Source organism: Corvus hawaiiensis, chromosome 18 (genome assembly GCF_020740725.1).
Source record: "Corvus hawaiiensis isolate bCorHaw1 chromosome 18, bCorHaw1.pri.cur, whole genome shotgun sequence".
NCBI classification, from domain to species: Eukaryota; Metazoa; Chordata; class Aves; order Passeriformes; family Corvidae; genus Corvus; species Corvus hawaiiensis.
Genome location: NC_063230.1, coordinates 11,133,727 through 11,160,664, shown reverse-complemented (window position 1 = coordinate 11,160,664; position 26,938 = coordinate 11,133,727). Strand labels below are relative to the sequence as shown.

The 26,938-nt window shown below is 57.1% G+C and overlaps 2 protein-coding genes and 1 long non-coding RNA gene across 3 annotated transcripts in view; 2 read left to right on the top strand and 1 right to left on the bottom strand.

Moving 5' to 3' along the window:
• Window positions 1-4,220, top strand: part of UNG (uracil DNA glycosylase) — a 4,637-nt gene extending 417 nt beyond the window's left edge. The window contains exons 2-7 of the mRNA XM_048322483.1: window positions 311-505; window positions 583-678; window positions 1,425-1,522; window positions 1,906-1,994; window positions 2,334-2,512; window positions 2,940-4,220. Coding sequence (XP_048178440.1) covers window positions 311-505; window positions 583-678; window positions 1,425-1,522; window positions 1,906-1,994; window positions 2,334-2,512; window positions 2,940-3,080 — 798 coding nt within the window. The 3' untranslated portion in view covers window positions 3,081-4,220. The remainder of the gene's footprint in view (window positions 1-310; window positions 506-582; window positions 679-1,424; window positions 1,523-1,905; window positions 1,995-2,333; window positions 2,513-2,939) is intronic.
• LOC125335150 overlaps window positions 1-12,818 on the bottom strand; it is a 19,810-nt gene extending 6,992 nt beyond the window's left edge. Inside the window, exons 1-2 of the long non-coding RNA XR_007207356.1 lie at window positions 12,662-12,818; window positions 11,116-11,807 (exon numbers count right to left, since the gene is read on the bottom strand). This is a non-coding gene — a long non-coding RNA (uncharacterized LOC125335150). The remainder of the gene's footprint in view (window positions 1-11,115; window positions 11,808-12,661) is intronic.
• ACACB (acetyl-CoA carboxylase beta) lies at window positions 4,331-26,905 on the top strand. The gene is made up of 53 exons (XM_048322480.1): window positions 4,331-4,654; window positions 5,023-5,426; window positions 6,114-6,240; window positions 6,636-6,774; window positions 6,991-7,100; window positions 7,263-7,344; window positions 7,746-7,844; window positions 8,126-8,235; window positions 8,492-8,602; window positions 8,756-8,965; window positions 9,281-9,451; window positions 9,688-9,849; window positions 10,011-10,174; window positions 10,734-10,884; window positions 10,964-11,067; window positions 11,655-11,736; window positions 12,342-12,487; window positions 12,565-12,715; window positions 12,847-12,981; window positions 13,401-13,547; window positions 13,648-13,836; window positions 14,157-14,257; window positions 14,337-14,425; window positions 14,523-14,647; window positions 14,951-15,064; window positions 15,147-15,260; window positions 15,604-15,693; window positions 15,787-15,905; window positions 16,121-16,258; window positions 16,674-16,773; window positions 16,865-16,972; window positions 17,152-17,208; window positions 17,750-17,791; window positions 17,869-18,084; window positions 18,168-18,323; window positions 18,622-18,825; window positions 19,350-19,505; window positions 19,768-19,890; window positions 20,196-20,465; window positions 20,783-20,880; window positions 21,025-21,145; window positions 21,340-21,450; window positions 21,952-22,095; window positions 22,176-22,296; window positions 22,442-22,538; window positions 22,704-22,800; window positions 23,004-23,139; window positions 23,438-23,615; window positions 23,755-23,867; window positions 24,381-24,535; window positions 24,699-24,869; window positions 25,427-25,563; window positions 25,686-26,905. Exons 2-53 carry the CDS (start codon window positions 5,032-5,034, stop codon window positions 25,810-25,812), a joined length of 7,113 nt encoding a protein of 2,370 aa, XP_048178437.1. The 5' UTR covers window positions 4,331-4,654; window positions 5,023-5,031; the 3' UTR covers window positions 25,813-26,905.
• The last annotated feature ends 33 nt before the right edge of the window (window positions 26,906-26,938 follow it).

Here is a 26,938-nt window from a genome sequence, read left to right as displayed (position 1 = left end):
ACCTTCCGTGACGTCACAGTTGCTAGGTAGAAACCTCCCCTCCATCCGCGGCGAGCCAATAGGGAGCAGCAGGCTTTCTCCAGCTGGCCAATAGCGAGCGAGCATTTGTGCTCCCGCCTGTGGGCGGGGCCCGCGCGGCGCGGCGGCCAATGGGGGCGCGCTGGGTGTTTTGCCGCGCAGCCGGCGCGTGCGGCGCGGCCGCCCCTCGGGCGGGGCCTGGCCCGCTATGGCCGTGCTGCTCCGGGGCCTCGGGCTGCGCCCGCTGCGCTTTCGCACCGCCCGCAGCCTCCTCCCTGCCCGCTGCTTCCAGGTGAACGCCGCCAAGAAGGCGAAGGAGGCCGGGGATGAGGCGAGCCAGGCGCTGAGCGCGGAGCAGCAGGAGCGCATCCGCAAGAACAAGGAGGCGGCGCGGCAGCTGCTGGCGCAGCGGAACGTGCCCCCGGGCTTCGGCGAGAGCTGGCGGCGGCAGCTGGCCGGGGAGTTCTCCAAGCCCTACTTCGTGGAGGTGAGCAGCATTCCCCGATCCCCCCTGCCCACACGAGCGGCCGCTGAGCCCCCGCTGAGCCCCCGCTGCCCCCGCAGCTCATGGCGTTCGTGGCCGAGGAGAGGAAGCGCTACACGGTGTATCCGCCCCCCGAGCAGGTCTTCACCTGGACGCAGATGTGCGACATCTGGGATGTGAGTAGAGCCGCAGTGGGGGTCTCTTAGCTGCTCCGGGGAGTTTAAAACCCTGAAGGTGCAGGGTGGGTGCACAGACACGTTCCTTCAGTGTTTGGTCCCTTAAGCTTGGATCCCATGGGATGAGGATGCTGGTTTTTTGCTCACCTAACTCATAAATGCAGCCTTACCTTTCATGTCTGATACCAAACCGTGCTTTTATTGTTTTACTACCCTCACAAGCCACAGAACTTCCTCTGATCCTTTTGATCTTTTTTTCTGGTGTTACCAGCTTAACCTAGTTCATAGCTTTTTGATCTTGAACATCTGTTGTTTTTTAATTGATCAGTAACAGACTCCAGTTAAAGCAAAAAAAGACAGCATAAGGTAATGTCATTGCCAATAAAACATCTCAAAAATATCACAGCAAGTGTGGCATAAAGCTGTTATGGGATGAAACCTGCTTGGAAAATAACAAGGTGGTTTTTTGTGGCTGTGAAAATGTTGGTCTTCTGCACTCAAATTATATTAGTTGTACTCATAATTTTGACAGCAAAGCTGTAGGGCTGTTAGTGTTAGGTGGGCTCTGTGCTCTTTCTCAGTGAGATATCTGGGATTTAACTTCAGTTTCTTGGAGAGGTTGGGTTGGGTTTGTGGTTTTTTTGGTCTCTGTTTTAGGATAAAGCTCATTTATAATCCTTTTATTCCCCCACTCTCTGGGGAATAATATTGATTCCAGTTCAGTGCTAACCAAGATCTGCTTTCAGGTAAAGGTTGTCATTTTGGGACAAGATCCATACCATGGACCTAAACAAGCTCATGGGCTCTGTTTTAGTGTTCAGAAGCCTGTTCCACCTCCCCCCAGGTAGGAAAATTTGCAAAATCCCTTTTGTTCCTTATTTGTTTGCAGTTCTGTGTTGCTCAGGGCTGGGAGCCAGAAAATTGATGTGAAGTGGTTTGCAACTACTTAAATTTGAGTTCTGCATTGCCTGGAAAAAAAACATCACTGCAAGACATGGATAATTCTGTGTAGTTTTGGTGATACTCTGGATGTAAATTTTCATTTCCAGTCTCATTAAAGCTTCCAGACAGACACACACAGGCTTTGCTGCCCTGCGTCTACAAATGGCTTTATTATCTTAAATAATAAGATTAAAATCAATGCTTTTCTTGCCTGGTTAGAGCAATAAGTGCTCCTTGCTCTTGGCATATTAAAAATCTTCTGCTGGCTTGGTTTAAATTTTCCAGCTTGGAAAATATTTACAAGGAGCTCTCTGAGGACATTGAGGACTTCACCCACCCTGGCCATGGGGACCTGACGGGCTGGGCCAAGCAAGGTGAGCTCAGACACACTCAGTGATGTGCCCCCTGTGGAGCAGAAAAGAATCTTACCTAAAAAAACAGCCCTGTGATTGGAAATAATCCACCTGTAGGAGAGAAAATCACTTCTCAGTGAAATGAAAATCTTGAAATGAAAATCTGCTTCATCAACAGGAAAAAAAAACAGTTTGAATCCCAAAATCCCAGAATGGTTTGGGTTGGAAAGGAGCTTAAAGCTCATCCAAGGACCACCTTCCACTATCCCAGGTTGCTCAGAGCTCCATCCAGCCTGGCCTTGGGCATTCCAGGGATGGGTTAACCCTTGTTTCACCCTCTGGATGTCGTTTGTTTGCCAGGAGTGCTCCTGCTCAACGCAGTGCTCACGGTTCGGGCTCACCAGGCCACGTCCCACAAGGAGAGGGGCTGGGAGCAGTTCACGGATGTCGTGGTGTCCTGGCTCAACAAGAACCTGCACGGGGTGGTCTTCATGCTGTGGGGAGCCTATGCCCAGAGGAAAGGCAGCTCCATCGACAGGGTACACCTCCTTTTCCTCAGCCCTTCCCTCTCCCTGATTTTCCCTCAGTTTGGTGGACACTAGAGGGCACTTCCCTTACGGAATTGGGAATTTTTCCTGAGTTCTGCTTCTGCTGCAGCTTAGCCTTTGACAGAGTTAAGCAAGAAAAGTGGAGCAAGTGTAAGCCCTGTCTCACAAGGACAGAGCTGTTTTTCCTAGGAAAAGGCTCATGAATCAATGTGAAATGTGCTGGTGGGATGACAGCAGTTGGGAAATGCCGGGGCATTTGTGTCTTTGCTCAGTGGGACAGAAGTCTTGGTCCTTATGGCTGGTTCTTCGGGGCTCAGGCTGGTGCAAGAGGAGGAACAGGGGTAAATCACACCTGCCCTGGAGCAGGAACAGCCAAAACCCTGCAAATCTCACAAGTGGTTTCCTCTGCTGTTCCCAGAAGCGTCACCACGTCCTGCAGACGGTTCATCCCTCGCCCCTCTCTGTCAACAGAGGGTTTTTCGGCTGCCGGCACTTCTCCAAGACAAATGAATTCCTCAAGAAATCTGGGAAGAAGCCCATCGACTGGAAAGCACTCTGAGCTGGGGCTGAGGCTGGGGAGCAGCCCCTGGGTCAGGGGTTGGGGCATTCCTGAGAAACTCCTGCTGACCTGAGAATTGCTCTTTGGGTGTTACCAATGAACAAGTGACCGAACTTGCAGAGATGGTTCTGTTTCTGTTTTAAATGTTTATTTTTCAAGAGCGTGTTGGAGTGTTTCATGGACAGCTCTGCTGCTGGAACAGATCTTAGCCTGGTTTGAAGCAAAACCCCAAACACCAGAGTTCTGTATTAATTTGTGGTCATTGTTGCAATGGGAATAGATTTTCAGACTCTGGTGAAGGGATGTCAGTTCTTACTGAGCTGCTCAGCTTTTGTACATGCCCTGCTGCCTCCTTCCCATGCAAACCTAGGTTTCCTGTTTAGGGGGAGTGGAGCTGACTCCATGGGAGGAAAAGGCTTTTGGTTTTAGCTTTTTGCTACAGATTTATTACAAAAATGGCTTCTTGAGGCTGTAAAGAAAATACACGGTCAGTAGTGTTGCTTGATGTGTCCATGATCTCAAGATTTTGGGATAAATCCTCCCAGCAGTCAAGGGGAGGCTGTGATCAAGACCCTTGGTCATGCTTTTGGATTTTTTGTTGGCATTTAGAGAGGAAAATCAAAAAGTTTTAGGTTCTTCCTGGGTGTGTAATCACCTGGATGACAGGTGAGCTGTGCTGACCATGGACCTGGGGGTACTTGCTGATGGCAGCAGCGAAGGTTTGTTCATCAGCATCTCCCAATTTCATGGACTGATAGCTGCAAATTACTTCAGATCTTTTTAAGATCTTGAAAGAGGGAACTGTGCTTTGCCACCTTGGGAGCAAATTAAAGTTTCCACCTCCTGTTGGCAGTAACTGTTAGGACTTCCAAGAGGAAGAGGTTTTGGACTTCATACTCCTGGGTTTCCAGCCCATCTTTGACTTTGTAATTCCTTTAGTGGAAAGTGAAGTGCCCTATTTTTTTTGGAAATTACACCAGTTTTTATAGAACATCCTTGTAACCCTTCCTCTGTGTTCTTTCTGAGGTAACACTATCACCAGTGACGTTTACACTGTCTGTGGCCTTGCTGTATATGCTGTTTGCTTTTGGTTTTCTTTTTCCCAGTGTCGTTTTTTTTAAATAAAAATTACTTTGTTTACGTGATCTTGGTGCTTTAACAGAGGGAGGGAGGGGGGCAGGCTCTGCTTCTTCAGTGGGTGGAAGTGGGAGTCCCTGTTCCCCTCAGGGAGCCAAACCCAGGAGCGTGTCCTTGTCCATGTCCCCGTGACCAGGCACAGCGCCAGGGCACCTTTGTCCCCCAAGGATCGGGTGTCTCCCTCGCTCTTTCCACCCTCATCTCCAGCAGAAGTTTTCCAGACACGTTAGCAGGGAAATATTTATGCTTGACGTGACCGTCACGTGCGAAATCCAACTGCAACACCCGAGGGGAGGCCCGTGCTTCCCTCGGGGGCGGCCCTGGCACCGCGTGGGCTCCGGCCCGGGCAGGGGGGGGACACGGATGGACACACGGAGTGAGCGGTGACACCGCACTGACCGGGGAGCCCAGCGTGACCAGCGGGGCTGGCAGCCATGGTGAGGGCTGAGGGGAGGGTGAGGGGCTGAGGGGGCCGTGGCGCTTCTCCCTCACCCCCGTGCCCAGCTTTGACGGGGATAATCGACCGCACTTATCGGGATTTGTGGGGGGCCCGTTCAATGCCCCCTCCCCGGTGTGAGGGCCGGGGCTGGGGGTCGCCATCCTGAGGGTGCTGTGAGGGCCGGGCAGGTGCGAGGCCGCCCCCCCGGCCCCCTCACGGAGCTCCGGCACCGGGCAGGGAAAACAGCTCCGGCTGAGGGCGGCTGGTACCGGGGGCTGCGCTGTTGGAGCTCTGGGGCCGGGGCCGTGGTTTCGGGGACGCGGTTTCGGGGACGCAGCCGTGACCGCGGTTCTCCCTCTCCCCCAGGGCCCGTGAATGCTGCCTGCTGCGCTGCTGCTGCTCGCTGTGCTTCTGCTCGTTTGGGCCAAAATGTCCAGCTCTCGGTGCGAGCAGGAGAAGGAGCCGGAGGAGAGCCCCGCGGGGCCGCCCCCCGCAGCCGGGCCCCCGGCGCGGCCGAGCTCCCCGGGCCCGCGGGCCGGGCGGGCGGGCGCGGAGCAGGAGCGGCTCGGCGTGTACAACCCCGCCGCGCTGCGCCGCCCGGCCCTCGCCAAGTTCGTGCTGGGCTCCTTCGACGACAACTCCTCCGATGACGAGCTGATGGCCACGGCCTTCAGGGTGGGCCGGAGGCGCAGCAGCCTGGCCGGGGTGGGGGGCACCGTCTCCGAGCCCTCCGCGGTGAGCGCCGTTCTGGAGCCCAGCGCCGGCATCAGGTGAGGATGGCAGCCCCCAGGGGCGGGAGCGTGGCCGAGAAGGGATGTCCCAGTTCGGGAGGGTGGGTGCTTGTGGTGGATGCATTGCTGTTGGTAAAATTGCGGGGCACATGTGCTGGTGCTCGTCGGAACCCCAAAGTGATGCCCCCAATCCCACTGCCTTTGGGGGGAGAGCCAGTGTCCTTGGCTGTGTGACAGCAGTGCCACCTGCATGACTGTGGCAAGGACCAGGGCAGGGGGTGCCCCCCCCAAATCTCTAGTTTGGATGTGGGGCAGCTCACTCCCTGCTGGCTGCACCGGGCAGCTCCCATGGGAACGCAGCTGACATCCAGCAGAAACAACTGGAAGCCAAATCCCTCTGCCTGCCTCCTCTGGCTGCTCTGCTGCAGCTAAAAATAACAAACCTTTGGCTGCAGGGACGTGCTGTGACACTTGACAGCCCGACAGTGGCTCTTGCCACGCTGGGTTTGGGGTGGTGTTGCCAGCAGTATCCCTGCTGCTCCTCCATGCTTCCACAAATAAGGAATTTTCCTTGTGTCCTGCCTGAGTCACGTTGTAGACGTGGTTGGTGACCTTTGCAGGACAGGCTTTGTAGGGGGTTTGGGGCTGGAGGAGGGCTCACTGGAGTGGCTCTGGGCTCTCTGGGGTGGCCCTGGGCTCAGTGTCAGCCACCACATCCCACCACAGGCCCAGCATGTCAGGGCTGCACCTGGCAAAGAGGAGCCACAGGAAGATGGACCTGCAGCGGGATTTTTCCGTCGCCTCCCCAGCTGAGTTCGTCACCCGCTTCGGGGGGAACCGTGTCATCGAGAAGGTCTGTCCCCACACGTCCCTGCTTGTGCCTGGGTAGAGGGTCACTGCTTTTCACAGGGACACCTTTGGGTGCTGCCTGAATGTCCTGTGTCCGCCGGGCTCGGAGCAATGGCAGCCCAGAGCTGTTCATCCCATGGCTTCACTCGCTCTCACGGGGCTGGGAGAGGGAACCCCATGCAGCAGCTTTGCACAAACAATGGCCAAAGTCCCATCCTCGGTTATCCCCAGCGCCAGACATCAGAGATGTCGTTGAGGAGCCTCATGCTCCGCCGGGATGTACAACCAGCTGTCGGGGAGCTCCTCATTAACACATCCCCCCTGCTTTGCTCCACACCCATCCCTTGGGGCAGCAAGGACAGGGTTCACCCTGCCACCCCCTTGTCCCTGTCCCCCCAGGTCCTCATCGCCAACAATGGCATCGCAGCAGTGAAGTGCATGCGCTCCATCCGCCGCTGGGCCTACGAGATGTTCCGCAACGAGCGCGCCATTCGCTTCGTGGTCATGGTCACCCCCGAGGACCTCAAGGCTAACGCGGGTAATTCCTGAGAATATCCCAAAAGGGAAGTTCCCTGCCTGGGGCTGAGGCAGAGTGGCCCTTTCCTGCACAGCCTGGAGTCACACACTTTCCTCCTGTGCAGCCAAATCCTGGAGGGAATATTTTTTCCCCGCTGCAGCCTCCCCAGGATGGAGGATTTGGGAAGGGGTGCCACTCAGGGATCTGGCTCCCCCTAGCCCCTGTGCTGTCTTGCAGAGTACATCAAGATGGCAGATCACTACGTGCCTGTCCCTGGAGGGACCAACAACAACAACTATGCCAACGTGGAGCTGATAGTGGACATTTCCAAACGGATCCCAGTCCAGGTAGTGGCCATTCGTGTGTCTCCCACCTCTGTCCCAAGGGAAGTTGCTGGGCAGAGGGGACACCCCAAAAGGGGGTGATGTCCCTGCATGCTGAGGAGCTGGGCACAGTGGGAGATGCCAGTGCAGGGATAATGCTCCCACTGCTGCTTCTCCTTGTGCCAGGCGGTGTGGGCTGGCTGGGGACATGCCTCGGAGAACCACAAGCTGCCAGAGCTGCTGCAGAAAAACGGGATAGCTTTCCTAGGTAAGGTCACACTGCTTCTCTGTGCTGGGTGTTGGGCTGGAGTGTGCACTCACAGTCACTGCCAGGGACACTGCACTGGGAATGCCCCTTTGGTTTCTCTGGCATGCCCACCCCATGGAGTGGCAGTCCTCAGGCTGGGGCATTCCCAGGAATCCTGCTGTTTTCTGGGTTTTCCAACTGATGCAGTATTCACAGAGGGACATCAGGTGGGAGCAGACCTTGTGGGATTCCCAGCCTGAGCTCCCCGTGGAGAAGGGTTGAGCTTCGTCCAGAGATGGGCAGTGGGTTTGGGGGGGTTCCCGCATACCCAGTCCTTGCAGAAGGCTGGTGGGGTTGGCTCAGTGATGTGGGGATGGGCTGGTGGGTTGGGCCCCCCTCAGCCCTTCTCTCCCTCTCTGAAGGTCCCCCCAGTGATGCCATGTGGGCGCTGGGGGACAAAGTCGCCTCCACCATCGTGGCGCAGACTCTGGAGATCCCCACGCTGCCGTGGAGCGGGAGCGGTGAGTGCTTCCTCGCAGCCCCCACACCCTCCCTGCTCCCCCCTTCCCCTCCTCCTTGCCTCTCTTTCCCCCCAGAGCAAGCACCAGGATGGGGTCCTTGGCCCAGCTGGCCACACATATTGGGGACCCCACTGCAGCAGCTGGTTTGGGCAGTGGGATTTTGGAGATGGGGTGCATGGAAACAAGGGAAATAATGGAATCCTCAGATCCCTGGGCACACCCAGTGTGCCACCCCAGCTGTGCCACCCTGGTGGTGACCATAGCCCTGGCCACATCTGCAGGTCTGGTGGCCCAGTGGTCCGAGGAGGACCAGAAGCATCAGCAGGCCATCAGCATCCCCCTGGAGACGTACGCGCAGGGCTGCGTGAAGGACGTGGAGGAAGGCCTGGAGGTAAAGCTGAGTCTGTAGGCAGCTGCTTATCTCTTGCCCAGCATGATTCCTCCTCAGAACCTGCCTGCCCTGGCCCTTCTGGCCTCCCAGCACATATCACAGTGACACAAGGCTGTGGCAGCAGCAGTTTGTCCCTCTGCTGGAGGGATGTCACTCGGGATAATCCCGCTCAGGGATGCCTGCAGCTGTGTGGGCTGTCAGGGTGGTGGGCTGGGGTCCAAAACACTGCAGTCACCCCAGCCCTTGACCCTCTCAGGTGGCCACGAGGATCGGCTACCCCCTGATGATCAAGGCAGCAGAAGGTGGCGGGGGCAAAGGCATCCGAAAAGTGGAGGCAGCAGAGGAATTTAGCGCCTGCTTCCGGCAGGTGAGAGGTGCTTGGAACCCCCATCCCTGTCCCCATCCCAGCAGGATCCTGCTCCCACCTGGAGTACCTTCCACTTCCCTCCGGAACTCTGTCTCCATCCTGGGATGAATTTTGGGGCATGATGCCAAAGCACGACCCTCTCCCCCGCTGCAGGTGCAGGCGGAGGCGCCCGGATCCCCCATTTTCCTGATGCAGCTGGCGCAGCACGCACGGCACCTGGAGGTGCAGGTCCTGGCAGATGAGTACGGCAACGCCATCTCCCTCTTCAGCCGTGACTGCTCCATCCAGCGCCGCCACCAGAAGATCATCGAGGAGGCACCGGCCACCATCGCTGCCCCCACCGTCACCGAGGTGATGGAGAAGGTGGGTGGCCTGGTCTTGGGGCAGCACCAGGTTTTAGTGGGAAACTGGGCTGGGTTTATTGGGGTTTTAAGGAAGGGACCCCTGAGCTGAGCAGGACTCCGTGTCCAGGGTGGTTGGGCACAGGAACAACCTCCCCAGGGAAGTGGTCACAGCCCTAAGCCTGCCAGAGTCCAGAGAGCGTTTGGACTCTCAGGCACGTGGTGGGGTTTTTGGAGCGTCCTCTGCACAACCAGGAGTTGGGTGATGATCCAGTGGGTCCCTTCCAAGCCAGGATGCCCCACGATTCCATGATGCAGGGGTTTCCCTCTCCCACAGTGTGCTGTCCGCCTGGCCCAGATGGTTGGGTACGTCAGTGCAGGCACCGTTGAGTATCTGTACGGGGAGGATGGGAGCTTCCACTTCCTGGAGCTGAACCCCCGGCTGCAGGTGGAGCACCCATGCACGGAGATGGTGGCGGACGTGAACCTCCCGGCTGCCCAGCTGCAGGTACCTGCACACACACACAGGTCACTCCAAGGGTATTAGAGGAGGCAGTTTGGGGATTTAGGGAGGAGCACTGGGCTGGAGCCTGGCAGAGGGAAGCTGCTCCATATCCCATCGTGGAGGGTGCAGGTGAAAGCAGTGTGGCAGCTTTCCTTCTCCTCTGGCTTCCCGCTGGGAACTCTCCATTCAGACTCTCTGTCAGTGTCTCCCTGGCAGCTCAACTCTTGTCTCTCCTGCAGATTGCAATGGGCATCCCCTTGCACAGGATAAAAGACATCCGGGTGCTGTATGGGGAGAGCCCCTGGGGGGACACCCCCATCTCCTTCCACAGCCCCTCCAACCCCCCCGTGCCCAGGGGCCACGTCATCGCTGCCCGGATCACCAGCGAGAACCCCGAGGAGGTGAGCTGGGGGTTGGGGTGGGGACAAGGGGACTCTGCCACCTGTGGGGTTGATCTGGGCAATGTTCATGGGATCAGTGCCATCCATGGGGGTTCCCCTTCCCTGTCTCGCTGCACGAGTCTCAATCCTGGTTCCTCCATCTCTGCTCTGTCTTGGCTCAGGGTTTCAAGCCCAGCTCGGGGACGGTGCAGGAGCTGAACTTCCGCAGCAGCAAGAACGTCTGGGGGTACTTCAGTGTGGCAGCAGCCGGGGGGCTGCACGAATTTGCCGATTCCCAGTTTGGGCACTGCTTCTCATGGGGAGAGAACCGGGAGGAGGCCATCTCGTGAGTGTGATGGGATGAGCTGGAGGGTGGGTGTCCTTGGGAAGAGGCACAGTTGGTGTGAGCTGGGAAAAGTGTTTTTATCCAACAGGACCAGAACGGTGCTGCTGTGCTAAGCACCTGGCTGGCTGGCCAAAGCCAGAATTTTTTGGACTGTGGTGGTGCTATGGCCCCAGTTCATCCAGCTGATCCTCCAGGAGATGTGATCTGCTGAGCATTGCTTAAAGCCTGTGAGCAGCAGTGTCCATTCAGGAACTGAGCAGCAGTTTCATTCAGGGCTGTTTCATGGCCAGGTTGGATGGGGCTTGGAGTAACCTGGTCTAGTGGAAGGTGTCCCTGCCCATGGCAGGGGTGGAACAAGAGAATTTTTAAGGTCCCTTCCAACCCAAACCATGCAGTGAAGCAGGTTGAGCGCCTTGAGTACCTCTCTGAAGGTGCTGGGGGCTCAGGAGCTCATCACCTCAGGAGCTCATTGCCCCAGGCCCTGAAGCTCCCATATTCCCTCTGCTGAGAGCCAAGTGCCACTTTCTCAGTCATTAATGAAGGGCTTTGTCCCTAAAAGGAACATGGTGGTGGCCCTGAAGGAGCTGTCTATCCGTGGGGATTTCCGGACGACGGTGGAGTACCTGATCAAGCTGCTGGAGACAGAGAGCTTCCAGAACAACGAGATACACACGGGCTGGCTGGACGACCTGATCGCTGAGAAAGTGCAGGTGGGGGTGACCAGCTCCCAGGGTCACCATTCCCCTTCCTTGGGATAAGACCCAAACCCTGTTCTTTTTGCCCCCACAGGCAGAGAAGCCGGACACGATGCTGGGGGTTGTCTGTGGTGCCCTGAACGTGGCGGATGCTGCTTTCAGGACGTGCATGACTGACTTCCTGCACACGCTGGAGAGGTGTGGAGTGGGAGCTGCTTGGAGGGGGCTTGGTCATGGGGGAGGCACCTTTCACCAGATCAGGTTGCTCGGAGCCCTGTCCAACCTGGCCTTGAGCACTTCCAGGATTGGGGCAGCCACAATGGAGACATGAGTGTTGCTCTTCTGGGACATCTTCCTTTCGTTTTTGCTTTGCAAATTTAGTGAGAGTAGTGCTGTGACAGGCAGCGACAGTGTGGCTCACAGCTCTGGCTCCTCAGCTATCACTTTGTCTGGACATTAGGAAAGGCTTCCCATGGCTGGGAAAACAGCTTTCAAGGGGAAGTGGCTTGGCTGTGCAGCTTGCTTTTGTTGTTTAATATCAAGGTTATTCCTCCGGCCTTGGAGGACGCCCAGGGCTCTCCCATGCACCTTATCTGAGTGTTTTCCCAGTGCCTGGCCTCCCTCCAGATCCGGCTGTGCATGGTGCTCACGTGGGTCACTTAAAGCTGACACTTGTCCCCTCTGGTCACCGTCATGCCCTCTGTCCAGGAGGGAGCACTGCTGACATCCCACATACTTGGAGAGGCTGGGAATGCCTGGGGCCTGATCCCTCCATTGTGTTTCAGGGGCCAGGTGCTGCCAGCAGCCTCCCTGCTGAACATCGTTGATGTGGAGCTCATCTATGAGGGTGTGAAGTACATTCTGCAGGTGAGGGCAGGGCCACGCTCCCCCCAAACCAGCCACAGCGATTCTCAAGGGGTCATGGATGTGCTCCTGTCCTGAGGGAGAAAGGTGAAATAAATACAAGGTTGTCCTTTAAAAATGTGCAACATAAAAATGAGGTTAATAACCTCATAACCTTAACAACCTCGTTTTAACCTGACAGACATTTCCATACACCCTGTTGCCCTGAGTTTATTAAGGGACTTCCTTTTCTTGCTTTTAAACCCAATTAGTTGGACTTCATGCAAAACTCCCTACTCACAATGAAAGTAGCAGGTGAGCCATGTGTTGCACCAGCTCTGGGCTGGGAGTTGAGTTAAGCCAGCTCTGGGCTGTGTGTTAAACCAGTTCTGGGCTGTGAGTTAAACCAGCTCTGGGCTGTGTGTTAAACCAGTTCTGGGCTGTGTGTTAAACCAGCTCTGGACTGAGTTGAACAGCTCCTCGGTGCAGCCTGAAGTTGTGCCTCCTGTCCTCCCAGCCCAGCCCCATCCTGTGGCAGCAGCTGTTGCCCTGAGCATGGCCAGGTGCCCCCCCCAGCCTCGCTATTGAGTGTGTTTTGGGGTTGCACTGAGGGTGTCCCCTGCCCGCAGGTCGCCCGCCAGTCGCTGACCACGTACGTGGTCATCATGAACCGCACGCACATCGAGATCGACGTGCACCGGCTCAACGACGGCGGGCTGCTGCTCTCCTACGACGGCTGCAGCTACACCACCTACATGAAGGAGGAGATCGACAGGTACCCCCTGCCAGGGCCCCCATTCTCCCTCCCCGATGGCCAGCAGCCGGCTGGTGACACCTTTCCCTCTCCCGTAGGTACCGGATCACCATCGGCAACAAAACGTGCACCTTCGAGAAGGAGAAGGACCCGACGGTGCTGCGCTCGCCCTCCGCGGGGAAGCTGCTGCAGTACCTGGTGGAGGACGGCGGCCACGTGGACGAGGGGAAGGTTTTTGCGGAGATCGAGGTGAGCTTTGCAGAAGATCTGGAGAAGCAGCATTCGGCAAAGACGGAACCCCGGAGCGCTGCCGTGATGCTCGTGGGATGTGCAGCCCGCGGGTGCTGCTGGCTCGCTGACGGTGTCCCCCTCCTCCCCAGGTGATGAAGATCATCATGACGCTGGCGGTGGAGGAGGCGGGGCGGCTGCGCTACATCAAGCGGCCGGGAGCGCTGCTAGAGGCCGGCTGTGTCATCGCCCGCCTCCAGCTCGATGATCCCTCCAAAGTGAAGCCTGTGAGTCTGCTGGGGGGTGCCACGCTGTTGTCATCTCCTACTCAATCCCGGTCGGCATCCTGGGAATGCTCCCTAGGGGACAAAACAGAGGAGGTACCCTGATGGGGCATCACAGTGATGGTCATGCCACGTCTTTGGGCTCTGCTGGGGCTCAGGTGCAGCTCCACATGGATTGCTCTGATTCCTCGGTGTGGCAGGGGCTCACATGCACTAAAAATGTGCATTTATAGCACTAAAATCCCCAGGTTTTCTGCATTATTTTCATGTTGGACACTGGCACATCCACAATGCTGAATGTCAGGTGCTTCCTCTTTATCTAACCCAAAGCAGGGGTTGTGCTGGTTCCTTTGGGGCAGCTGCAGCTCTCAGGGGCCCTGTCAGCAAGGCCAGTTCAGCCCACCTCCCTCTGCCCTCTCCAGGCACAGCCGTTCACAGGGGGGCTCCCAGCCCAGCAGACCCTCCCCATCACTGGTGAGAAGCAACACCAGGTTCTCCGCAACGTGCTGGACAACCTGACCAACGTCATGAATGGCTACTGCCTGCCCGAGCCCTACTTCAAGACCAAGGTGGGTGCCAGGCTGTCTCACGCAGTTGCCACACGTTTGCCACGAGGGCAAGTCGGGCAGCACCAGTGGGAATGGGCAGCACCACCTCCTGCTCCCACAGGTGAAGGAATGGGTGGCACAGCTGATGAAGATCCTGCGGGACCCTGCCCTGCCCCTGCTGGAGCTGCAGGAGATCATGACGAGCATTTTGGGAAGAATCCCGCTGGCTGTGGAGAAGTCCATCCGGAAGGTGATGGCGCAGTACGCCAGCAACATCACCTCAGTGCTCTGCCGCTTCCCCAGCCAGCAGGTGAGTGGCAAAAGGGGCTCACGCCCTCTTAACTGGAGCCAGCTGGGAGCTCCTGCCTGAATTTGTGCTGCCAGGATTTTATAACAAATTAAATGAGTGAGGGAAATCTGTGGGGGTTCGTATTTTCTACACGTGTTTGGTTTTATTTGTGTATTTGCATTGATTTGTGTGTTTCTTTTTATATTCATTTGTCACTTTGCATTTTTCATTTTGGGGGGAAAAAAAAACCACAGAGAAAGGCTCTGCAGGGAGTAAGGAAAGGGGGAGCTGGCAGCCTCATGCCCCTGAGCCACCCCAGACCCTGTCCCCTCTCCCCACAGATTGCCAACGTGCTGGACACCCACGCGGCCACGCTGCAGAGGAAGGCTGAGCGGGAGGTCTTCTTCATGAACACACAGAGCCTGGTGCAGCTGGTGCAGAGGTGAGCCCTGTGCTGTCTGTGACCCTCCTGTCCCCCCACGGCCACCTCCTCTCAGCTCAGTGGGCTCTTTGCTCCCCAGGTACCGCAGCGGCATCCGGGGCTACATGAAGGCAGTGGTGCTGGACCTGCTCAGGCGCTACTTGCAAGTGGAGACACAGTTCCAGCATGGTGAGGTCTTGGGGCTCTCTGGGGAAACTGCAGGGCTCTCTGGGGGCTGCAGGGCTCTCTGGAGGAGCTGCAGGTCTCACCAAGTCCTGCCCCACAGCTCACTATGACAAGTGTGTCATCAGCCTGCGGGAGCAGTGCAAACCCAACATGACCCCTGTGCTGGAGAGCATCTTCTCCCATGCCCAGGTGGCCAAGAAGAACCAGCTGGTGATCATGTTAATTGTGAGTAAAGCCCGTGCCTGAGACTCCAGGAGCAAAGGCTGGTGGCAGGGAGGAGCCGAGGCAGCTCTGCATCGCTTGAAGCGTCCATTCCTGCCTCGTTATCCCTTTATTTTAATTATCTCCTCTCTGTGGTGTTGTGTGATTATACTCGGGTCAAAGAGAGCCCATTTTAGTGCCTTGGACCATTGGCTGCATGGGGCTGGGGTTTGGGATGAAGCCATTCCATGTGGAGCTGGAGTTTGGGATGAAGCCATCCCGCACAGCGAGGAGCCTGAGCTGAGCCATGGTGGTATGACATTGCAGGACCAGCTGTGTGGCCGTGACCCCACGTTGACAGATGAGCTGACGACCATCCTCCACGAACTGACACAACTCAGCAAGACTGAGCACTCCAAAGTGGCGCTGAGAGCCCGGCAGGTCAGCCAGCATGATGTGGTGCCATCCCATTCCTGTCCCCATCCCTGTCCCCCATGCTCCCAGCTCCTCTCTGCCCTGGCAGGTGCTCATTGCCTCTCACATGCCCTCCTACGAGCTGCGGCACAACCAGGTTGAGTCCATCTTCATCTCTGCTATCGACATGTATGGACACGAGTACTGCCCTGAGAACCTGAAGGTTGGGAATTGCTTGTTTTTCCAGAGGGAGTTTGGGTGGCTTCGGGGAGGGATTCTGGCTGCAAGTGGTTTAGTCTTAAAAATAGCTAAAAAGCACTCAAAGCCTTGCTGCAGTGGCTGTGTGGAGCAGAGGAGGGGTTGCACCCCAGTGCTGCCAGTCCCCATCCGTTGCTCCACACTCTGGCAGGGAACAGACATGTGGATTCGTGTCTGGCTCTAGTGGTGTCCCCATGGTGGGCTGGGTGTTCCAGGGCACCCTACTGAGTTCCACATTGAGGGACCCCCTCAATAGGGCAGGGAGGTCTCACTTCATCCTTGCCCTAAATTTTGCTTTCTTCCCGCAGAAACTGATCCTGTCAGAAACCTCCATTTTTGATGTGCTTCCTGTGTTCTTCTACCACACCAACGAGGTGGTGCGCATGGCAGCACTGGAGGTGAGGGCTGGGGGGCACAGAGGGGGCCTGAGGGTGGCATGGGGGGCCCAGGGGTGGCAGGGCCACGGCGGTACCTCCTGTGTTCCCTCACAGGTGTACGTGCGGCGGGGGTACATCGCCTACGAGCTGAACAGCCTGCAGCACCAGCAGCTCTCTGATGGCACCTGCCTCGTGGAGTTCGAGTTCATGCTGCCCTCCTCCCACCCCAACAGGTACAGGGGTCCCTCCCACACACCTGTCCTGCTCCCCTGGACTTTCCACAAAGCTGGCGAGTTTGTATCATCCCTTCCATGCAAAGCAGGAGCTGCCACTGCGCTGTCCCGTTGGCAGTGGAGCAGGATGAGCCCTCTCCGGGTCAGGGTCCCCTGTGGGAGATGTGGTCCCACACGGTGCCTCCCTCACAGCTGACACTTGCTTCCCATGGCAGGATGTCAGTCCCTATCAGCATCTCCAACCCTGACCTGGCCCGGCACAGCACTGAGCTCTTCATGGACAGTGGCTTTTCCCCCACAAGCCAGCGGATGGGAGTCATGGTGGCCTTCCGCAGATTTGAGGACTTCACAAGGTGGGGGTGCAGGGACATGCCTGGCCAGTGTTTATGTATTTTGGTTGCCACTGCAGTTGTTGGAGAGCAAAATGGGGTGGAAGAGTCACAGTTGGGGGCAGCTGGGCGGTGCTGGAGGCAGCTCCAGTTCCCACCACAGCTGCAGACTGGGTATTCTCAGTACAACACTTACCTTGTGGGGACACCAGGTGGCTTTTGGGGACATGTAGAACCTGGGGCACAGGTTAAACCCCTCTGCCCATGAACACAGCAGGGCTCAGAGCTGCCTTTCATGAGCTGTGGGTTTGCCGTGGGGCTGTTGTGCTGGTACCTGTGTCCCTGTCACACTGTCACAGCGGGTCCCTGGCACTGTCCCTTCAGGCAGGGGGTGGGCACAATGTGCTGGCCTGTGACCCCATCCCTGCTGTTTGGGCAGGAACTTCGATGAAGTGATCTCATGCTTCGCCAACTCTCCGTCGGACAGCAGGCTCCTCAGTGAGGCACAGGCCACCACCTACGATGAGGAGGATGCCAAGGTGGGCATGAAGCTGCTGCTGATACCCCCAGGTGGTGCTGGGACAGCAGTGATGCTGCTGGCCAGGGTTGACTGTAGGGTTTTGTTGCCAGAACATCCGTGAGGAGCCAATCCACATCCTCAACATTGCGCTCTGCTCAGCTGACCACGTGGAAGACGAGAAGCTGGTGCCCATCTTCAGAGCCTTTGCCCAGTCCAAGGTCTGTCACTGGGGCTGGACTCTCTTTTTGTAAACCTTGCAAGCCAGAACACTGTACCCCAAGGCACTGCCTCCTCTCCATGCCGTGTACCCCAAATTGCTGCAGCTTGGGTTGTGTTTGCTGCCTTGGTGGAGATGTTTAAGCTCTCATGACTGGTGGCATCTTCTGTTTCCATGTAGAAAAATATCCTTGTTGAGTATGGTCTCCGGAGAATCACGTTCCTCATTGCCCAGCAGGTGAGTGCAACAGCCTCTGACATCTATAAATACCATCACCTGAGTGATGGATGGACCCACTGTGCTTCAGGAGCTGGGAATTAATTAATGAGCCATTCAATGAGTGATTAATCTCCTGTATCATCCTTTATCCTGCTCATGTTTCCAGTAACATGGCTCCTGCAGAGCCACAGAAGCCATCACAGAGTAGAAGCCCAGAGTGGTTTGGGTGGGAAGGGACCTTAAAGTTCATCCCATTCCACTCCCTGCCATTGGGTGGAACTCTGCACTATCCCAGGTTTCTCCAAGCGCCATTCAGCCTGGCCTTGGACACTTCCAGGGATGGGGCAGCCACAGCTTCTCTGGGCAGCCTGTGCCAGGGCCTCACCACTGTCACAGGGAGGAATTTCCTCCTAAAATCCAACCTAATCAATCCCTCCCAGCCCTTTTCCCTCTGCAGGAGAGCAAAGCCTGCCAGGTTTTTTCTTTTTAATGGAGAATCAGAACAATCCTCCGCAGGCCAGGACTATTCATGTTGCCTTCTCTCTCCCTTTTGCCGCAGAGAGAATTCCCGAAGTTTTTCACATTCAGAGCCAGGGACGAGGTAAGATCCTGTGGGAGCAGTGGGAACGGTGCTGGCGTGGCACCGGCCCGGCCCTGGCTCACGGCTGTGCCTGGCAGTTCGCAGAGGATCGGATCTACCGGCACCTGGAGCCGGCGCTCGCCTTCCAGCTGGAGCTGAGCCGCATGCGCAACTTCGACCTGACGGCCATCCCCTGTGCCAACCACAAGATGCACCTGTACCTGGGGGCTGCCAGGGTGCAGGCGGGCGCCGAGACCACCGACTACCGCTTCTTCATCCGCGCCATCGTGCGCCACTCCGACCTCATCACCAAGGCAGGGTGGCACAGGGGCCCGCGGGGGCACAGTGAGGGTGCAGGGGTGGCCTGGCCCCTGCTGAGCCACCTGCTCCATCACAGGAGGCCTCCTTCGAGTACCTGCAGAATGAGGGCGAGCGGCTGCTCCTGGAGGCCATGGATGAGCTGGAGGTGGCCTTCAACAACACCATTGTGCGCACTGACTGCAACCACATCTTCCTCAACTTCGTGCCCACCGTCATCATGGACCCCTCCAAGGTGTGTTTCTTGGGGTCCTGCTTCCTCTGTCCTGGAAAGGTTCCCCTGATGTGGAGATGGAGGTTTTGTCATCCCCTGTGCTCAGGACCACCCGCCACCATCTCTCCCTGTCCCCTGTGGAGAGGGTGGATATCAGCACCAGGCCCAACCAGGAGGCATGGAGAGAGGGAAGGATCTCACCCAAATCTGAAATGGCTCTTTGGGGTGGAGATGCAACAGGGCTGCTCCAGCCTTGGCGTGGTGTGCTCAGTGTTGTCCCTGGGGCCACCGACCCAGCCGTGTGCCATCCCGTGCACAGATCGAGGAGTCGGTGCGCTCCATGGTGATGCGCTACGGCAGCCGCCTCTGGAAGCTGCGAGTGCTGCAGGCCGAGGTGAAGATCAACATCCGCCTGACGCCCACTGCCACCGCCATCCCCATCCGCCTCTTCCTCACCAACGAGTCCGGATATTACCTGGACATCAGCCTCTACAAGGAAGTGAGGGACCCCGGCACTGGCAGCGTGAGTAACCCCAGTGGTGACTCCAGGAACCCAACCGCGGCTGCCTGGGTGATGCTGGGCTCCATCAGAGCTCTGGGGGGGCTTCTGCAAAACTCCTTGTGGACCTGAAGTGCTGGTCTGCCCAGAGCCCCCAGACTTCCAACAGCATTCCCACAGCTGGATTGGTTTCATTCCTATCTGTCTGCATCCAGCTGGATTCCTTGGGGTGGTGCTTTGTTCAAAGTGTGCTGAGCTCCATCCAGTTGGATTCCTCAGTGTGATACTTTGCTCCAAAATGCGTTGAGCTTTATCCAGCTGGGTTCCTTGGGGGGATGCTGGTGTGGAGCTGGGCAGTTTTGAGTGCTGAAGGTGAAGGTCACTGTTAGGGTGTCACTGGTACTGGCAGCACAGTAGTGTGACAGTCCCCTCAATAGCAAAACAATGGGTGGAAAATCACCTTGGCCAAGCAAGGGTCAGCAGTGCTCCAGCAGAAGAGTCACCATGACATCCAGGGAAGGCAGCCAACGCTCTGCTCTCCTCTCCAGATCATGTTCCAGTCGTATGGGGACAAGCAGGGGCCGCAGCATGGGATGCTCATCAACACCCCCTACGTCACCAAGGACCTGCTTCAGGCCAAGCGGTTCCAGGCGCAGTCCTTGGGCACCACCTACGTGTACGACTTCCCGGAGATGATCAGGCAGGTGAGTCTGGCTGAGCAAAAAGAAGCTCCAAATTACTGTGTTTGCTCTTCATCCCCACCCTCCCCAAAAATTCCCACCTGATGAAAAGGTCCCTCTCCTTGAGCTGTCAAATGAGAAAACAAAAAGAGCCCAAGCCCCAACACTTTTGGTTATGTGAAACGTTTCTACACCAATTCCTAGCTCTTGAAATTCCTGAAACTAGATGGTCTTTAAGGTCTCTTCCAAGCCAAACCATACCAAGCCATGTGCTGTGTCTCCACAGGCTCTCTTCAAGCTGTGGGGCTCCTCGGACCTGTACCCCAAAGACATCCTGACCTACACTGAGCTAGTCCTGGACTCGCAGGGGCACCTTGTGCAGATGAACAGGGTCCCTGGAGGGAACGAGGTAGCAGGGAGTGATTTGGGAATTGGGCAGGGGAAGCAGGTGGGAATGGCTGGTGGCTCCATCTGGCTGTGTTTAAAGCTTGGGAGATGCTCCTCAACCATTTTGTCTGTTGGTTAATGCCACCTGCAGCTCAGCCCTTGTGTCTCTTGGCCATGGCACTCAGTGCTCTGGTCTAGCTGACAAGGTGGTGATTGGTCAAGAGTTAGACTCAATGATCTTGGAGGTCTTTTCCAACCTGGTGAATTCCATGATTCTGGGATTCTTGGGAGGATTCTGCCCTGTAACCTTGTGCTGTTTCGAGCCAGGTGGGGATGGTTGCTTTCAAAATGAAGCTGAAGACCCCCGAGTACCCCAAAGGCCGGGATATTGTGCTCATTTGCAACGACATCACGCACAAGATCGGCTCCTTTGGGCCTGAGGAGGACCTGGTGTTCCTGAGGGCCTCGGAGCTGGCGCGGGCCGAGGGCATCCCCCGCATCTACATCGCTGCCAACAGCGGCGCCCGCATCGGCTTCGCCGACGAGATCAAGCACATGTTCCAGGTGGCCTGGGTGGACCCAGCTGAACCCTACAAGGTGTGTGGGCACCTCCCCTCCTTCAGCACAGGGAACAACAGAGGGTTTACCTGGGGAAGGAATGACCAGAGCTAGACCGGGATGTCAAATTGTGGGTTTGGAGCAGGCGGTGAGGCCACACCTGCACCCAGCACCGTGGGGATGGTTCCTTTGGCTTCTCCCAGGTGGTGGAGGTGGAGGTGCCAGTGCTGGCATGGCTGCTCTGTCCAGCTCTGGTCCCTGAGCTGCTGCACAGCATGGTTTGGGAAAGGGCCATGTCCCACATGAGTATGTGTATGTGGGGCTCCACAACTCATCCTCCTCCTTTTTCTTTGCAGGGCTTCAGGTACCTGTACCTGACTCCCCAGGACTACACGAGGATCAGCACCATGAACTCGGTGCGCTGTGAGCACGTGGAGGAAGGCGGCGAGTCCAGGTGAGTCCCATATCCCATGAGACACACGGAGATATCCCAAGCTCTGCCCTACACCCCACCAGGATGCAGCTCCCACCTCAGCATCCTGCCAGGCACATCATGCAGGTGAGTGCTTCCCACACCACGGCTTCACTTTCCCCACAGGTATGTCCTCCTGGACATCATTGGGAAGGACAATGGATTTGGGGTGGAAAACCTGAGAGCTGCTGGTACCATTGCTGGGGAATCCTCCCGTGCCTATGATGAAATAGTGACCATCAGCATGGTACAGCTGCTCCCCTTCCCCTCTCTGCTGCTCCCCTCTCTCCTGCTGGCTCTTAACGTCACCCTAGGAGGGATAATGGGCTGCAACAAGGAGGCTGAGCCCATCAGAGCAGTCTTCTCCAGGTGCTCATGGTCTGTGCTGCAGCCCCAGTGACCCCACATGTCCCTGTGTGTGTGCCCTGTGTGTGTGCCCAGGTGACCTGTCGTGCCATCGGGATCGGTGCCTACCTGGTGAGGCTGGGCCAGCGCGTCATCCAGGTGGAGAATTCCCACATCATCCTCACGGGTGTCACGGCTCTCAACAAGGTACCAAGCTCTGGCTGCATGTCCTCCACGGCACTGTCCTTCCCACCACTACCTGTGTGGGCTTCTTCCCTGCCCCATAGGAAGAGGTGGAAGCTCCCTGTGTATCATCTCATGGGACCTCTCTGGGGGAGCTGCAGCTGTGCTGGTCTCACTGAGCCGGGAGAGAATGACCCCACACAGCTTTTTGGTGTTGCTTTGGGGGCCAGGGAATTGCTCTTGGGGTAGGGTGGGATGGCAGAGGTGCCTTGGGACCCCTCCCCAGGGACAGGACCCATCTCTGGGTAGAATCCCATTGGTTTGAGCTGAATTGAAACTGGGTTCACTAAACCTGTGCAGTAAAGCAGGATCCTTTCACTTTAACATCAGCCTGGACAGAGGTGGAAATTCAGCCTCAGCCCAGAGGGAATGTGCCTGTGCAGAGGTTTGGGCTGACAAACAGAGCAAGGGAGCAGCTCCTGTGTCAGCAGAGCCCCATGCATTTCCCTTGGGAACTCTGTCTAGGTGCTGGGACGGGAGGTTTACACATCCAACAACCAGCTGGGAGGAGTGCAGATCATGCACAACAATGGCGTTTCCCATGTCACCGTCCCAGATGACTTCGAGGGGGTCTACACCATCCTGCAGTGGCTCTCGTACATACCCAAGGTAGGAGGGTGCTGCAGGGTGGAGGTGGGGGGTGTCACCCATACCTGGCTGGTGACCTGCCCTCGGGGTCTCTCCTGCAGGATAACCAGAGCCCAGTGCCTGTCACTGCCATAAGTGACCCTGTTGAAAGAGAAATTGATTTTGTCCCTTCCAAAGTCCCCTATGACCCCAGGTGGATGCTGGCAGGGAGACCCCATCCAAGTAAGTGAGAACAACCCAAGGCCTCTGCAGCACTGCTCCCAAATGCATCTTGTAGGTGCAGAAGGTGCTCTTGGCTGTGGGTTGGTGCTCAGGAGCCCTTCAGTGCTCACCCTTGCACCATTCCATGTTCTCCTGTGCTCCACAGCTCTCAAGGAGACCTGGCAGAGTGGCTTCTTTGACCAGGGCAGCTTCATGGAGATCATGAAGCCGTGGGCTCAGACCGTTGTGGCTGGCAGAGCGAGGTACTGCTGGGAGCAGGGATGGAGCTGGGATCCTGCATGTGTGCCCACTCACCTTCGAGCCCTGGCTGTGGCACTGCTTTTGGGATGGTGGAAGGGGAGCAGCTCTCTAGTGGGGCTGGGGTGGGAGGGAGCTGGCCTTGCTGAGCCCACCCTGCCCTGCTGCAGGCTGGGAGGTCTCCCCGTGGGCGTCATCGCTGTTGAGACCCGCACCGTGGAGGTGATGATACCCGCCGACCCCGCCAACCTGGACTCAGAGGCAAAGGTGAGTGGGGTACAGCTGAGGCCAGGTGGCATCTGAGAGGAGGCTGGAGGGGAGGGAAGGGAGCAGTGATCCTTGAGCATGTCTTGATTTTCCTTAATTCAGGTGAAATCAAGGATGCTAGGGTACTTTGTTTTCTTCCAACTGTTTCATGCAGCATTCCAGGAAGAACTGGCACAGTCTCAGCTGCTCACTGTCTTTTCCAGATAATCCAGCAGGCTGGGCAGGTGTGGTTCCCAGACTCTGCTTTTAAAACAGCCCAGGCCATTCGGGATTTCAACCGGGAGCACCTCCCACTGATGATCTTTGCCAACTGGAGAGGCTTCTCCAGCGGCATGAAAGGTACCCGTGCTTGGGATACCCAGATTCCCATGGTGTGACAAACCTCTGGCACCCCTGCCACCCCACGGGGTCGTGGGACGGCCCAGCCTACCAGGGTCTGCACCACTCTGGGATGTGGGGTTGGGCTGGGGAGGTCATGGGGCATCGCAGTGCACAGGTCCCATGGGTTGGTGGCTTCCTGCTGGTTGATTTTGGGGTGCTTTGTGTCTCCAGTGGAGAAGGTGGCTTTGGGCAGCTGGGAGGAGGCTGGGGCAGTGGCAGTTGGGACACCCAGCCCCTGAGTCCCTTTGGCTTTCAGACATGTATGACCAGATGCTGAAGTTCGGCGCCTTCATCGTGGACAGCCTGCGGGACTTCAAGCAGCCTGTCCTGGTGTACATCCCTCCCCATGCGGAGCTGCGCGGCGGCTCCTGGGTGGTCATCGACTCCACCATCAACCCCCTGCACATGGAGCTCTACGCCGACAAGGAGAGCAGGTCAGCATCCAGAACACCTGTGGGTCATCCAGAACACCTGTGGGTCATCCAGAACACCTCTGTGTGTCAGCTGCCTGGACATCTTGCCCTAGAATTTATTCTCCCATGCAGACCTTGCTTTACCAAATGTCCCTTCCAGGGGAGGCATTTTGGAGCCTGGAGGAACAGTGGAGATCAAGTTCAGAAAGAAGGATTTAGTGAAGACCATGAGAAGGATCGATACAGTCTATGCCAAGCTGGTGGAGCAGTTGGGTAAGGGAAGGAAGGGAATTTTGGGTTGTGGACATGGGTAGTGTAAGTTAAACATGAGGCTCAAGCACTTCAGTGGCAACCACCAGGAGTCCTTTGGTGTCCCTCTGGAAAAATTCTTTGTGTCTTTTCTGTTGGTGGAGCTGGGAGGATGTGGTGGTGCTTTAGAACACCTGTATCTCCTGGGGGCTCTGTCAATGGGTTAAATGGGGCTGGGGTCTTCTCCCGTGCTTTGAGATGAAGGATGGCCGGGTTGAATCGGTTCCTGATGCACTGGGAGCTCCTTGCCCCTGTGTTGCAGCACAGTCCCACAAAGTCCTTGCAAATGCCGCCTCCCCTCTCCCGTGGCAGGCGCTGAGCGCGGTGCGACCTCTTGGTGGCCGTGGCCTCTGTGGCTGTGGTGTCAGTGTGCCAAGGAAAGAGCCGTGGCTCTGGGCGTGGTGGCTGATGTGGGAGCACAGAGGGGACCCCGTGGTGGCATCACCAGGGGGCTGCTCAGCCCGCTGTGTCCTACAGGGACCCCCGAGCTGTCGGAGGGGGAGCGCAGGGAGCTGGAGAAGCAGCTGAAGGCGCGGGAGGAGCTGCTGCTGCCCGTGTACCACCAGGTGGCCGTGCGCTTCGCTGACCTGCACGACACCCCGGGCCGCATGCAGGAGAAAGGGGTCATCACGGTGAGCCGGCAACAGGGGAGGGCTCTGAGGTGACAGACAAAGGCGGGGAGAAAATCCCCTTCCTGTGACATCCCTGCCCCGGGGCTGCTCTCTGCCCTCCATCCCGCCGGAGCTGGGAGCGAGCAGCCGCCGGCAAACCCGGGCTGTGCTCCGGTTTCCGCAGGACATCCTGGAGTGGAAGAGCGCCCGTTCCTTCCTCTACTGGCGGCTGCGGCGGCTGCTGCTGGAGGAGATGGTGAAGGGGGAGGTGCTGAAGGCCAACAGCGAGCTCAGCCACATCCACATCCAGTCCATGCTGCGGCGCTGGTTCATGGAGACGGAAGGAGCTGAAAAGGTACCTCCAGCCCCCGCTTCCTGAGGCACCTCCACAGCCAGGGCATCCCGAGGGATCTCACCTCGTTCTCCCATCATTCAGAGGTTTCAGTGGTGCCTCAGTGTGTTGTGGGAATGTGTGAGGATGGGCGGTGAAGCAGCCCTGAGCTAGGGCTGGCTCTTCAAATCAGGTGACCCCAGTTGGGTGCTGGTGCTCAGCGGTGGCAAAGTGGTCCCCAAATAATTATTTTCTGCCATGACAGGGCTTCCCAGGGCAAAAGTGGGGTCTTTAGCATTTGAGCTGCTCTCAAATGACACACACATTGCTGTGACTGCCTCAGGAAGTAGGACCTGCAAGAGAACCTTTTTGCATTTTAAATGGTTTGCAAATGTTTCCTGAATTTCAGCTTGCAGATTGAACTTTTTACCCCGTGGCTGCAACATGGGGGAGTGTGCCGTGCCATAGGTGCAGGACTGGGAAGAAAAATCCCAATGCCTGCATTTGAGGCTCCAGGAGGAAGGGGGAGTTTGGGCTGTGCAGGCAGCAGGATCCCCTGCCCACGGTGCTGCTTTCCCCAGGGCTACCTCTGGGACAACAACCAGGTGGTGGTGGAGTGGCTGGAGAAGCACATGCAGCAGCAGGACGGCACCCAGTCGGCCATCAGGGAGAACATCAAGTACCTGAAGCGGGACTACATCCTCAAGCACATCCGGAGGTGAGTACCTGTGGGAGCTGGGATGAGAAGTGGCATGCTGATCCCTGGCGTGGGAACAGCAGGGGATGAACACCAGGCAGTTCTCACTTGGGCCTCTCAGGAAATTGCCTTGTGCCTTGCAGCTTGCTCCAGGCCAACCCCGAGCTGACCATGGACTGCATCGTGCAGATGGCTCAGCACATCACCGGGCCACAGAAAGCCCAGGTCGCCCATCTCCTGTCCAGGGTGGACACTGATGATCCCTCCTGAGCTGGGCAATTGCCATGGGGTAGGAGAAGCACCAGGACATGACCAGACCTCACCTGCCCACCTGGTTCCTCAGCCCTTGAACTGAAGCCTTGGACTCTTGCTCATGTGCCTAAATAAAGGACGCCAGTGCTTGTATTTTAAGCCATGGAGATGGTCTTGCCATCCATACAGAGTCCCCTCTGGCACTGGGGGTGATGCCCAGAAGATGAACTTGTCCCGAGCCAAGCCTGGAATCTGGACCTGGTGCAGAACTTGGTTTTAAAAAGAATCTAAAATATTTTCCAGTTTTAGTTGCCAACCCTGGCCTTGGTCTTTCAAACAAGCACCAGGTCAAACACGTCTCACCAGACTGGACAGAGCTGGAGGCACAGACCCCTGGCCAGGGCTGGTGTCCGGCTGGCTGGGCTCAAGCTGACTAGGCACCAAGACCAGGAAATGAGAAGCAGCCTCCAAGTGATGCTTTATAAACTGCAAGGAGCAATTTTTGTCATCCTTTCCCTTGCTGGGGGGCAAAGAGTAGATGTGACCACGAGCAGCTGACGGCCCAGGAAAGACCTAAGTGAGCTGATCTGGGAGCTGCTCCTGTGAGAATGTCCAAGGATCCATCAGAGTTTGACTGACCTGACTGTTCCTCTCGTCCATCTCATGTCCTTTCTGGCTCCTGCAGAGCATGGAGTGGAAGGAGGATGGCTCCAGGTGCTCCTGCCCCAGTGACCTGGCTCCTCCTTGGAAGCAGTGGAGCCAGGGGGAGCTGTCACCTGCTGGGACCTGTACCCTGCTGCTCAGGTAGCCTTTAACCATCTTGGTCATGGAAGGGAAATTTGAAGTTTTCCAGTGCCTCTGGCTGTGTCATTTCCCCAGCACAGATTTACCCTGGGCTCAAAAGGAGGAGGTGGGATGGCCACGGAAGATGGGAGACCTGGCTCGAGAGAGAAGGTGTTGGACACCTCCTGGGACTGAGCTGGGGGGTCCCACAGGGCCTGTAGGAGGTCTCCCTGTCCTGGGGTGGGGATGGGAAGGGTCTTGGGAGTCGCTTCCTGGCTGGAAGGTGTCACTGCTGACAGGCAATAAAGTGAGCTCAGCTCCCAGGGAATTCCCTGACCTCTGTGTCTTCTGTCATTGTCCT